This window comes from Argentina silus (assembly GCF_951799395.1).
Source record: "Argentina silus genome assembly, chromosome: 1".
NCBI classification, from domain to species: domain Eukaryota; kingdom Metazoa; phylum Chordata; class Actinopteri; order Argentiniformes; family Argentinidae; genus Argentina; species Argentina silus.
The window spans coordinates 25,795,500-25,809,466 of record NC_139655.1 but is presented as its reverse complement, the minus strand read 5'-3'; the positions used below and the strand labels follow the sequence as shown (position 1 = coordinate 25,809,466).

At 43.3% G+C, this 13,967-nt stretch overlaps 1 protein-coding gene across 4 annotated transcripts in view; it reads right to left on the bottom strand.

Annotated features, from left to right (window-relative positions):
- Nucleotides 1-13,967, bottom strand: part of kcnip4a (potassium voltage-gated channel interacting protein 4a) — a gene marked incomplete at both ends in the record, with an annotated part of 134,540 nt that overhangs the window by 42,886 nt on the left and 77,687 nt on the right. Inside the window, one exon of one of the 4 annotated variants that reach the window (XM_083666710.1) lies at nucleotides 8,984-9,083. The exons of the other annotated variants lie outside the window; for them this stretch is intronic. Coding sequence (XP_083522836.1) covers nucleotides 8,984-9,083 — 100 coding nt within the window. Of the gene's footprint in view, nucleotides 1-8,983; nucleotides 9,084-13,967 lie in introns of those variants that run through there. 4 annotated transcript variants of the gene reach the window in all.

Genomic DNA, 13,967 nt, shown 5'->3' with positions numbered 1-13,967 from the left:
ACTAACATAGTGACAGAGTTCCATCTCTTCTATTAAAAAGTTATCTATGAACAACATAAAACAAATTACAGCAGTGTATATGGAGGAGCAAATCACATTGACTTGATGCAGATCCTATAGTTACACGATGATGGATGATACTGTACTACTAATGCCTGTGGAGAGGCTGCTTACAGCAGCATAATCCAAAGTTAAGATCTGTAGAATGACAATACGCCTGCCATTCCAGCTGTCTGATATTCCAATCCATTACCATAATCATAATACATTGTATAGTTTGTCACGCACCCACCTTATGCTTCTCTACTGAGCGATACAAAGTTGTTTCTTCCCAGAATCTAATAAAAGTGCAAGGGAGATCACTAATATGAATAAATGACAAATGCCTTGAGAATAAAAGGAGGACTATATCCGTAACAAATGTGCAGTCGGCTACTAAGTGTGTTTTGAATAACATAACCCGAGTAATTCCACGAATAAAATATTCATTAAAATGCAGCAGTTTGTTCAAAAGGTGATTCAGCTGCTCCAAATAATTGTAAATTATAATCCATTGAAGTGGCAAAATATGAAACTCATAAATAAAACAACAAAGCCACTCACTCACATTGCTTTTGGATGGTTATTTATGGATAAGGTGATTTATCCATTCTGATTTATTCTGTTTCCATCTGCTTTCAGTAATGTCTTTCAAGAAAAACACTATGCCACAGTTCTCTGATGGCTTTGATTGTGTTTGCCTTTGCTCTACAGAACACTTGACTTCTAGTTGCATATTACATCAATGCAAGAGTAACAGGTCTGTTAGGGCTGACACAGCCTATGGCTCCCTCTGGTGGCACATTTTATGTTTTAATCTAAATCCCAGCATGATAGTCAAGTTAAATGGTAAATGGAATCCTTGGAAGGACCTACCCTAAACCCTAACCCTAACCTTAACCCCAACTCTTACCGTAACCATAACACTTACCTAATATTAACCCGATCCTTAAAACTTACATTTAAATATCAACTTCAATGGGGTGGCATCAGTCATCCCAGGCATCTCACATAGCATTAACCCAGCAATCAAGGCCATAACTGGGTGCAGAGGAGTGTGGGCAGTAGGCACTTAGTTTCTGTGACCAAGTCACACTGCATAGGCCTGCAACACGGTTCCGTATCTATATGGGGACCAGATAGCTAGACTAGCGGTGCACTGCAGAGTGACAGGTGACAGATTGGTGGCATAAAAAGAGCAGGATTCATACAGATAAACTCAGCACTTCTCCATCTTCCACTTTAGGTCCCCAGAGTGGTTGCAGGTGAGACTCAGGAGGCCACTGACCTCATCTAATGTTCCACTTTCAAATAATGTGGCTACAGCTCACCATTGTACTATGATGACATCAACAGCATCAATGGAGACTATAAATAATGCTGCTATGTTGATGCTGTATGCTTGATACACATGTTGTGAGCTTTTATCACACAGAAGTCTATTTGTGAACTCCAATAAAAACATACTGTAAAAACTACTTTCAAAGATCAGTGTTTCAAAATCAAAGCCCAAAAATGTCAATATGACTAAGAATTTATTAACTGAAAGTGTAAAGATAAATACATCATACCCCTCTCATTGTTCCTTAACAATGAAAACACACTTTGAACAAAACAAGTTCACTTTAAAATGTGTTGTTCTCTTCTATACTACATCATTATAGAATGTGAGCTGTACATGGAGCATGTACTGTATTTCCTTCCTACAGTAATTCCTTTAACATGATCAATGTCTATTATATATGCCAAATAGAGAGAGGGAAGCAAAACATGTTCACACATTGTAGCAAAGGGTGTGGTTGTCACTGTTTGTAACCCCAAATGGATGATACCAGCTGTTAAAAATCCTGGTTAATGAAGAAACACCCTCCATGGGGGGTAATCTCAAAACTGCCATTTCAAGGGCTGCTCTTATCAGCTGTCACGTCGTAGTGCTGCGATGGCACTCCACCGTCACTCACTGTCACTACTCTGAACAGGAGGCGGTGTGCCTAAACTGGATGGAGTAATTTGCGTCTGACTGTGTCGCATGTCTATTTTTAAACCCTAAGTAGGAGAGTATCACAGTGGGAGGAAAAGCACCCCAATTTCAATTTTATGTTGGGCTTGTTACGTTCTTTATATATTTAAATATTCTGGTTACAAAATGTTATAAATATTATCTATAACATAGCGTATAATCGTGCCAATTATGATTGTATAGCAGATCCTCTTTTTCTGCCTAGGACTGTAAAAGTCTACAGTAACTAAAACATACTTTAACACTGCTCCTACTTTGTTATGTACTGTAATACCTCCATTAGGTTTTTCTATAATGTTTTAGTATACACTTAATGCTGCATAATATTAATTTATGTTAATTAATTGTTAATAATTGTATTTCTGTGTATCTCCAACTTGGAAGCAAATACACGGAACATTGACTGCAAAGCCTAAACACAACATTTACAGATTCACAAGGGCGTATGTAAATAGTACATAGTCAAGCACCCTGTCAATGTCGATATTGTCTCCCAAGTGGTTTGTTTGCTGGTTCTTGAGAGGTCTCTGTGCAAAACATTCCAATGGGCGAGCATTAGGTGGGCTTGCTTCAGCAAGTCCAACTATTGTTCTTCGACATACTTATTAGATGGGCTTCCTTAAGCAAGTCCAACTATTGTTCTTCGACATACTTATTAGATGGGCTTCCTTAAGCAAGTCCAACTATTGTTCTTCAACATACTTATTATTATTATTATTATTATTACGTGGGCTTGCTTTTTGACAAGATGGTGGCTCTGAAAAGAGCTGTTGATGTGGCTCTGAAAAGAGCTGTTGGATTAACAACGATTTTGAGTATAAATTATCAAATCGACTTCAAACAAGTTGTGAATGACAGTGTACTATCCAGCACTTGGACTTCAAAATACCCTACCACCGCCATCTTTCCACCTGGTTGCACCTCACTCTCTCTCTCTTGACTCAATAGTGTAACGAACGGCGGGGTAGAGCAGCTTGCCTTAAGCGGGTATCGAACTCGCAACCTTCCGCTTACAAACCGGCCGCGCTAGCCACAACACCAAGAGAGTTAACTCACTTGGCGGAGCTGCTAACGGGCCTTACACAGGGTCGTTACACTATCCCCTCCGTTCGGGAGAGCGTGCCCTCACGCTTCACTATACAAGTCTCTCACGTGGACACGCCTCTCCGATGGCCTCAGGGGCGCCATCCCACTTCTGACACCAATGTAACGAACGGCGGGGTAGAGTAGCTTGCCTTAAGCGGGTATCGAACTCGCAACCTTCCGCTTACAAACCGGCCGCGCTAGCCACAACAAGAGAGTTAACTCACTTGGCTGTTACAATAGTCTTGTGATTTAACTCAGTTGCGCGCCTTCTTCTGTAACACAAACTGTTTTGTTGCAGTACAGTATGGACCAGGACCAAAACATCACAGAAACACTGTGGCCATACTTAAGCACATTTATGAAACTAACCAATTCCACCGAAAAGACTTATGTGTTCACATGTGAGCTGTACAAACCCAAAGTTAATACACTTTCCACAGCAAAGATGTAAAAAACAAACTTCAAATATCGATAAGAACAAATAGCAAGGTAAGTTTGTTTGCTAGCTAGCTAGCTGCCCAGTACAGTAGACGTCTCATAGCTATCCGGTAGCCATATGTTTGACTCTGGCTCGCCTAGCAAGCAAATATCAATGTCATTTAGACTCAAATGGCAATTGTTAGCTAATGGAATAAGGGAGCTTGCAAGATTTGGATGAGAGTTGGTAGTCCTAGATTGTCTATAAATCCTAAATGGAGCAGAAATATGCATAAACACTTCTCTGTAATTGAATGTATTGTCGGAATAAATTGCATAAGGAGCGATTGTGTACAGCTATCTTATGAAATACATTTTTATTAGAATAACTAATAGATTACAAGAGGTGTAATACAGGCCTACACTACATGGCCAAAAGTATGTGGACACCTGAACATCACACTCATGTGCTTGTTGAACATCTCATTCCAAAACCATGGACATTAATATGGAGTTGGTCCCCCCTTTGCTGCTATAACAGCCTCCACTCTTGGGAAGGCTTTCCACTAGATTTTGGAACATGGCGGGGATTTGTTCCCATTCAGCCACAAGAGCATTAGTGAAGTCAGGCACTGATGTTGGGCGAGAAGGCCTGGCTCGCAGTCGACGTTCCAATTCATCCCAAAGGTGTTTGATGGGGTTGAGGTCAGGGCTCTGTGCAGGCCAGTGAAGTTCTTCCACACCAAACTTGGCAAACCATGTCATTATGGACCTCGCTTTGTGCATTGGGGCTGAAACAGGAAAGGGCCTTCCCCAAACTGTTGCCACAAAGTTGGAAGCATACAATGCTCTAGAATGACATTGTATGCTGTAGCATTAAGATTTCCCTTCACTGGAACTAAGGGGCCTAGCCCAAACCATGAAAAACAGCCCAAGACCATTATTCCTCCTCCACCAAACTTTACAGTTGGCACTATGCATTCGGGCAGGTAGCATTCTCCTGGCATCCGCCAAAACCAGATTCGTCCGTTAGACTGCCAGATAAAGAAGCGTGATTCATCACTCCAGAAAATGCGTTTCCACTGCTCCAGAGTCCAATGGCAGTGTGCTTTACACCACTTCAGCCGACGGTTGGCACCATTGCACATGGTGATGTTAGGCTTGTGTGTGGCTGCTCGGCCATGGAAACCCATTTCAGGAAGCTCCCGACGAACAGTTCTTGTGCTGACGTTGCTTCCAGAGGCAGTTTGGAAGTGAATGTTGCAACCGAGGACGGACAATTTTTACATGCTTCAGCACTCGGTCGTCCTGTTCTGTGAGCTTGTGTGTCCTACAGCTTCGCGGCTGAGCTGTTGTTGCTCCTAGACATTTCCACTTCACAATAACAGCACTTACAGTTGCCTGGGGAAGCTCTAGCAGGGCAGAAATTTTACGAACTGAGTTGTTGGAAAGGTGGCATCCTATGACAGAAAGTCACTGAGCTCTTCAGTACCCTGTCTAGTTTACTGCCAACTGGTGGAAATATATTATAATTATATAACATTATACTGTATGGAGCCTAACATACAAGATCAGAATCAGAATCAGAATTCTTTTATTTGGCCAAGTATATTTACACATACAGGAAATTGACTTGGTGAGGTTGGTGCATGGACAGGTATATACACTGTACCGTCCTCAAGTTCAAAGGACACTAGGCTATTTTAGAATTAGTATATAGATATGGAAATCCTTTTTTAAATTATTATTATAATTATTTGCCTATGTTTTAAATGTGTCCTTTTTTATAATCAGAGGATACATCCATCACAATCTGAGGAAAAGGATACATTGCAGCAAGATTACCAAGACATAATTTAGTTCTACAAATAGCAAGATTAAAAGACCAAGACATAATTTAGTTCTACAAATACTTATTCTTTAAATCCAACACTGTCACGCCTGAGGTTGCTGTCTGGTGATTCTGGTGCCCTCCTCTGGCGGTCCAGGGCCAGTGCTCTCCCAATCTACCATTGATCATATCACCTGTGTATTCTGTCTCGTGTTTGTTATATATAGCCTGTATTCCCCATGTTTTTGGTGGAGATTCTCCCTGTATGTTTGTGAGTACCCTGTCTGCCCATCGGTTCCGTGATTCCAGTTGTTTACACCGTTGCCCTAGTTCGAGACTAGTATTTCTTAAGTTCACGTTTATTCCACTTGTTAAGTGCGTACTTTTGTTAACGGAGCTTGGGTTTCTCCACCTTTATTTTACCCTTTTCCCCCAGTGTTTGTGTGCCGTGCCCCAGTTATCTTATTAAAACATTCTTTGATATGACTTTACGCTCTCCGTAAAGTATTTCTCCGCACTTGGGTCCACTGCACTATCATTGCTAACAAACACAGGCCTGTGTGTTGCATGTGAGCAGCATTTCAGTGTCAGATAAGGACAACATTTGTTATTGGCCTAGAAACCTGTTCTACAAAGTGTTTCAACAATTTGCCTCTTTGTGTAATAAATTACACATCCTGTTAACACAGAGTGATCTGTTCTTGCAGTCATGTTTCTTAATTTTGTATAATTTCATGAAGTATATTCAATATATTAAACTACTTTTTCAAAGTAGCTTTAGTTTGACAAACTATATTTCTCTCAAGGGTAGCTTTGGTGTAATTTAACTTCTTACATTTTTTTTATAGTAATTGGTAATTTGATTAACTGCATTTTCTGAGTAGCTTCCACATCACTGCTGATTACCTCAGCAGAAGGGGGGGGGGGGGGGGGAGAGAGAGGTAGAGAGAGTGTTAGAGTGTCTCTCTCTCTCTTTTTTCTCTCACTCATCAAACCAACTGTGCTTCCTACATCCCTCATTCTACAGCCTCTCCTGCAATCTAGAGGTAGGGAGAACAGCGCCTTATTAGAGCCAATCAGAGGGCTCGATATTACAGCCAATCAGAGGGCTGGATATTACTGGTTTGATTGAAGCAACATTAATACATGACTTGGGTCTGTAAGTGGCTACTTATTTCACACTATTGAACACAAGGCGAACAGCGTCACATTCTGAACAGATTGTTAGAGCATGTAAATAACAGGTGGTCTTGGTGCCACAATGCTCCAGCTCCTCAATATTAGATTCACACTTTTAGAACATAAAAACACTCCAGCTACTGCAATTGTCAATGGGCTCAAGTTCAAGCTTTGTTTCCAAAAAGGCAGCCTGGAGTCTGTGCTTGTAGACCGGCAGAGGGCTACAAAAGGAAGATCGGCTTGCTTTGTGGAAGGTTGGGGTTGGAGAGCAGGCGTATAACCAAGACTTGACGTGTTTGGTAATTCTTGTTGCTAATGGTAATGGTTGCTAATCAGGGTTTAGACTACAATTAAATTCAATTGATTACTAAGTTCACCCAAACCCTAACCTTAACCACTTAGAGTAAAAACTACACAGTTAATGCCTAATATGTTACGGTTCCCCCTCCTAACCAGCCCTCTGGCACCACCTTGAGGCCCCGGCGATCATCGCTGGAGCGTCCACCTCCCAGTCGACAGCACACCTGTTCCCTGTCCCCACTCAGCACACCTGCGAAACATCTGCAATCACCACCCTATAAGAACCCTGCCCGATCTTCACTCCAGTGCCAGATCGTACTGTGTCCCATGGTAACTCTTTGAGTATCACATACGCTTCCAGCCTTTTCATATCCTCCCGTGTTTCCAGTGTTTGTTTTGTGTTTCACCGCGTTCTCCTGTGATCCCCTTGTCTACCTTCCACGGACCTATCCCATTCCTGTCTGACTACCCACCTGCCTGCCCGACCCCTGCTCCTCTGACTACCCGCCTGCCTGCCGAACCCCTGCTCGTCTGACTACCTGCCTGCCTGCCGAACCCTGGACCGACCCGGGACTACTCTCATTTGGATTATCCTTCTCTCCCCTACCCTTTTCCCTTTATTATTAAATACGCCTTCAGGCTTTATCTACCCTCTCTGTGTGCTGTCGTTTGGTTCCTCAGACCTTCTGTGTAACATAATATTGCCTAACCTACCACATAGTTGCATTGCTACCCTTTAGTAGTGCTTTGTGGAAAAGGGAATTTATTATTGTTTGGGCCCCGCAAGATGCTTAGAATGCTTAGAATCTATATGCACAGTGGGCCCCCAGGTGCCCACCTTGTGACAATGTGTGCATGTTATATGGGAGTATACAAAGTAACATAATAGACTGCCAATAAGGCCTATAACTACCATGATATTCACAGTTTTGTTTAAGTCCCATGTTCTTGAGGAAAGTTAATTTCCTGCTACAATGAGGTTATACAGTCAGGAGCCGTCTGCCTCTCATTTGGGTAATTGTGTTAGCCCTCCCACATACAGTCGTTTTCACATCCAATCAAATTCAATTAAAACTCAATCAATCAATCAATCATCAAAGAGGGTGTTAGGGAAAGATATTCTTCAAGAGGACAGCATCACTAACATCTGCCTTAAATGAAGGCCATGAATGACAGTTACAATGGGGACAGCTAGCATGCAAACGTCTGTAACTAAAACAATAAAGGCATAATGCTGGATAACTACATTTCCAGCCATGAATAATACATGATTATATTGTTGAATGACCAATCACCAAAAGCCAACAGTGGTAGCAACAGGAATAGCAAACAGGTTGAAGATACTAACTACAGAAGATTTTGTTCAAGAATTAAGTCAGTGTATCATTCTTTTTGCAAAAGTATTTAGAAAATAAAGGCAATGCTGAGTATGGTTCCAATTCAATTATATGCAGGTGTGTAAGAGGCAAACACTCAGAATGTTTGAACATTTTCTCATTTATTTTTGCAGATAAGACCTTTTCTGAGTGGTGATATGAGGTCATACTGTATCTTAAAGTGCAGTCTTTTTCTCACACTCGTACTTTGACCGGAAATGTGAATGGCAAGTGAAGCAGAACTTAGAATAACTGACAAAGCAAGGTCGTAATGAGAGCAAGAGCTTAGAGAGCACCATCCATGGCAAAAGGAAATCATTTTAAGGAAGGCAACAATGGTTTAGAATGTGCTTACAGAAATCCCTGACCTGTTGATTGTGTTTCTCAAGATGCATACATAAAGTAACTATAACTGAAATCATCACACAAGTGAAACATCATAGCACTTCAGAGTGACATTTTTAAATCTTTGTTTACATTTCTTCATTAATGTTGTTCTGTATGCAACCTTGGAAAGAGACCTTATGAGCTCAATCAGGTTGGAGATGAGGAGCAAAAGACACATCCAAAACATAGATTTGAATAATTCCATTAATAATGAGACCCCACACATGGGGTGACATTCAACAAGCTCAGAGTCGAGCAACAAACAATAATGCCCGTCCCTAGAAGTTACACAGAACAACCTCAACAGCTCAAAGAAAACCTAAAGGTGAAGAGTCGCCCTTTTCTTACCGTCGTAATTGGCTTCTAAAAGTCCAAACTGTTCCAGAACCTTGACAAAGAGCACCACCACCACCAGCACAGCGATCATCTCCAGACCCTCCAAGTTCATGGTGATAGTGTCAGCCTGGTCATGGGCTGCCCATGACCACAGACACAGAGCTCACTGCATGACCACAGGCCATTTAACACTTAGAGAGACAACATCTCTGGCTGACACGAGACGGGCAAGAGAGAGAGAGAGAGAGAGAGAGAGAGAGAGAGAGGGGTGTGAGAGAGGGAGAGAGAGAGAGAGAGAGAGAGAGAGAGAGGGAGAGAGAGAGGGGTGTGAGAGAGCTAGTAGAAGGAGGGGGTAGGTGAGGAAAAAGGGGAGGGGGACAAATGAGATGGCAAGAGAGAGGGTGAAAACACAGAGACCGTGAGAAAAGGAGAGGACCATGAGAGAGAGAAAGGGTGGGGGGGTACAGTGACACAGGGATAACAAGGGGTGAGAAAAAATTGTAAGAAAGGGAGTGCCACAAGTTGCCAGAGGTTGTTGCTGTCTAGAGTTGGGAGCTGTCTGGATTACTAGGCTCTTCGTTACCTTTCCCCCGCAGTGTCACACCAATGCTCTGAAGAGACTGAACAACAAATCACCCTCAGTGCTGGAAGATCACAGAAAACCTACTTTCTGGACCCTGAGGCTCCAATCCCATTCCAGTCCAAAGGTTACTACTATGAATAGGATAACAGTACACAACCCTAACCATCTCCCCCTGCTCAGGTGTGGATGGATGCATAAACATGTTGCTACAGTAATACAGTTATATACATTGTAGATGTCAGCACCAATTAATTTAAGAGCAGCTGTATACATTTTTTTCAAAATAATTTGTGCGGTGTACAGTTATTCAGTGTACAGTTCTATGAGGTAAGCATACAGTAGTTCTAGTAGCGCATTCACACAAATACAAAGGAGCTCCCTCCCATATGAAATATATATATATATATACTGTATATATAATATTGAAACCTTTCAAGGGGAAAACAAAAAATCATACTGTAGGAAAACAATTATATTTTCTTTTGGCATTTAAAGAACATTTACGCCCACAACACTTAATGTGACTTAATGTGCAACTATAGGTAACTGTACAATACTGTACAACTGTACAAAAAAGATGCATGCAGCACACAGTTAACTATTTGCTGTGATTAGGCTGATTGTGTAATCATTATCCAGTAGACACACACCTTTCCATACATACATTCTGGAGTAAATAAAAGGGTTGAAAGAAATGGTCTGTACCTCAGTATTAGTCTGAGAGTGCAGTAACCACTTACTATATTATGTATTGGGCTTGATTAGAACTCAAACGCCTCATATGTCATACGTTGATGAGGATGCATAAGGATCCAAGCACACGAAAAACGCTCATCTTCATTAACTGGGAAGTGGTAATAATAGTAAACTAATTGGTGCATGTTTTCATACACAACTTGAGCAATAGCTCTGAGGCCTGGCAAAAAAAAATTACATTACAGTTTTGCTAAAAAAACACAGAATTAGAGAAACATTCGCTGTATGGACTGTATTGCACACTAATCAAATCAAAGGTGACAATATGAGCTATAATTATAACGCACAAGGACCTCTACAGAGTCTGTCATACATGGCACCCATCCTACACCCCTATCATCTCATCTTGCTCAAGGGGGATTTGAAAAGCAAAGATATTTACCATGGCAACAACCGCTGTGCAGTGCACACTTTAGGCCAGCTCATTTAGGGCGCTATTTGTTACCTGTCTTTATTTGTGGCAGCTGAGCTCGCTCTAAATATAACTCCCAGGCCTGGATGGCAGGTTTTGTGTGTAGCTGGCTGGTGTGATCTCTGGACATGACAGGACAGACTAGGCTAGGTAGATGTGGGGGATGGCAGAGAATAGGTGCCCAGTAAGTGAAAAGAGGTTTAATAGAGCTTCACTAGAATCTAGAGAAGGGGACAGAAAGTAGAGCTTTGAGGGGCTTGCACTTTAATGTGGTTTATAAAAAACCTACATCATGTAGCCCAACTGATAGATTACATTTTAAAGCTGATATAGAAATGATGCCATAAAATTATCAAATGAAGCACCATCATGTCCAGATGTACAGTAGAGATATACAAAAGATGTCCATGGCTATTTATGACTGTATGAAGAAGGCACTATGAAAGAGACCTTCCTCCATCTCCCATCAATTCATAAATCTCCTTAGAAACTGAACTTGAAAAAATGATTATAGTTGCTGGGTAAGTAATCAGGACCTGTGCAAGCCTGACATGCGTCACCTGCATGCAGTTCACCCCAAGCCTGATACTGTTCATCATCCAGCAGTGTGTGATTGTTGATGAAGGTAATTAGAGATCCAGAGCTGAGCCCTCTCCTGCTGTGTTCATTAAAGCTAAGAGTGAAATGCAGAGATCACAAAAACCAACAACTAACCAGCTCTTTTGCAACCGCAACCGGAAAAACACATCTAACCATACATTACCACATTAGTTGCATAGAGCAATTAACATATTGTTCGATGCAACTAATGAAGTTGTGCATTGTTAACGTGGTATGTTGTTTCAACCCAAAAATCGCATCATCAGTCAAAGGGCAAAAAATAAAGTAAAATTCTGCCAATGTTACGGATGTGGGTTGCACTCCCCAGTCCGGTCCCTAGGTGTCTCCCTCCGGCCACCCACTGTGCCGCCTCACTTATGGACTAATCACCTGCACCTGTGTTTAATTGTCACTGTTGCTTTATGTTCCCTCACTTCCCTTCAATCCCCGCTGGTTCTTCTCTGTGTGTTCACCATTTGTTGCTCGCTTCGAGAAACGTAAGCTATTGTATATACACGGGATGCGTTTCTCCAGGGAGGTGAGGCAACGCCGCCTACGAGAGGGGCACTGCCTGTACTGCGAGCGAGCATGCCCAGAGCGTCCCGCATGCCCAGAGGGAAACGACCGGTCTCACTAGCCACGGGAGGGGTGCTACCGGGTCGACGGTCACCCAGCAAACCAGGAGATGCACTGACCTTTTTCCCCTTGATGGTGCAGTGCGCCCAAAGCACCCGTCAGGTTCGGGGGCTTATTGACTCAGTAGCGGTGGGGAATCTGCTTGATGCAGGCCTGGCCCAAGAGTGGGGTGTTCCGCTGATCACTCTCCCCGAACTTATCCCTGTCATGCCTTGGACGGCCGGCCCTTGGGGTCGGGGCATGGTATCTCGGTGCACAATCCCGGTGTGTCTCCAGGTGGGAGAGGGGCATAGGGAATGGATCCAGTTCCTCATTGTCGACTCCCCCGACTGCCCCCTAGTCCGCGGCCATCCCTGGCTGGTTGCCCACAATCCGCACATTGACAGATCTTCGGGCCAGCTCCTCTGTTGGGGTAACCCTTGTGACGACCATGGTCAGCCTCCGCGTTCCTGTCCCCCAAGATCCCACATGGACACAAGAGCCTTTGTGGCCGCCTGCACGGTAGGCACACGGAAACAAAGGCTCCCGCCAACCCTCTGTTGGGCTTCACCGGTCACTACCCATTCCCAAGCATCCCTGTTCCCGGAGAAGGAGAAGGAGACAGAGGTCATGTCCGTTCGGGCCCACATCGGCCGCTGCCGTCTCACCTGGAGGCAGGTGCGCATTGTGCTCCAGCAGGCTTCGGTCCGGTCTCAGCACCGGGCCAGTTGCAGGCGTCGCCCCACTCCACTCCTCTGCCCTGGGCAGCTCCACCTTTCACCTTTCAGGCAGCGCCTCCTTTCTGGGGCCTGTCGCCTCCAGTACTTTGGTGCCACGGTGAAACGACAGGAGCCGTTCGTCGGGGGGGGGGGGCACTGTTACGGATGGGGCTCCCCAGTCCGGTCCCTAGATGTCTGCCTCCGGCCACACACTGTGCCGCCTCACTTATGGACTAATCACCTGCACCTGTGTTTAATTGTCACTGTTGCTTCATGTACCCTCACTTCCCTTCACCCCCCGCTGGTTCTTCTCTGTGTGTTCACCGTTTGTTGACCGCTTCGAGAAACGTAAGCTATTGTATATAAGTTCTGGTTTTTGGAGACTGTGTTTCTCCCCCTTTGTTTTTGGTATTAAGTTTGTGTTTGTATCCTGTTTTGCCTGCTCTACGTTAAGTAAAGATCCTTTTGTTTGTTACCGCTACCTACTCATCTGTCTCCCTTCATATGCACTGCACCTGGGTCCGCTCATCCTACCTAAAACCTTACAATGTACTGTGCTATTGTGGAAGAGCATAATGGAGGTATATCTTCGGAACCTCTCCTATCCTGCCCCACTTCAAATTGTGTCTGCCTTTTTCTCTTTTGGCATACAATTGAGAGGAGGACTAAGAGCAATAGCTCTCGGCAGAAGGTTTGTGCCATCCTCTTCGAAAGTGGAGGCACTTAAGAGTTATCTATGGGAAGACCACATAAACCCATTTCTCCAGATTTCAGCTCTGTCATTTCTATCCATTAACAAAACAGGATATGATCATTTAAGATGTCATCAAACCATAAGCACGAAGCATTTGCAATAGTCCTGCTAAGTGCCCATTGTTCTTGATACTCTATGAGCACTCATCAGCAATATAGGCCCAGTTTCTCATACTATTTTGAAGGTTTGATTGAATACCGACATAAGAGATAATGAAGATGCTGGCTGTCACCCAACCAGTTACACAAATGCCTGATGCCTCAAATAGGATAACAACTCTTTGGAAGCTCAAATGGTTTTGGCCTCATATGCCTGTGCAAACATCCAACACATTCACCTGATAAGTTCTCATAAGAAGTACTCTTGACATGTTCTCACAACAACAACAAAAACACTGTAGCATAGGACAGATGGCTTCCTTGAGTGTATACAAATTGAGTTAACATTGAAAGCACAGAGGCCCTGTGAGGCATTAAAACAAATTAATGTCTTCTATTTGTTGTTGAAATTACACAAGAAAGCCCCACTGGCCTGTAGCCTTTAAAGCAATACGGCTA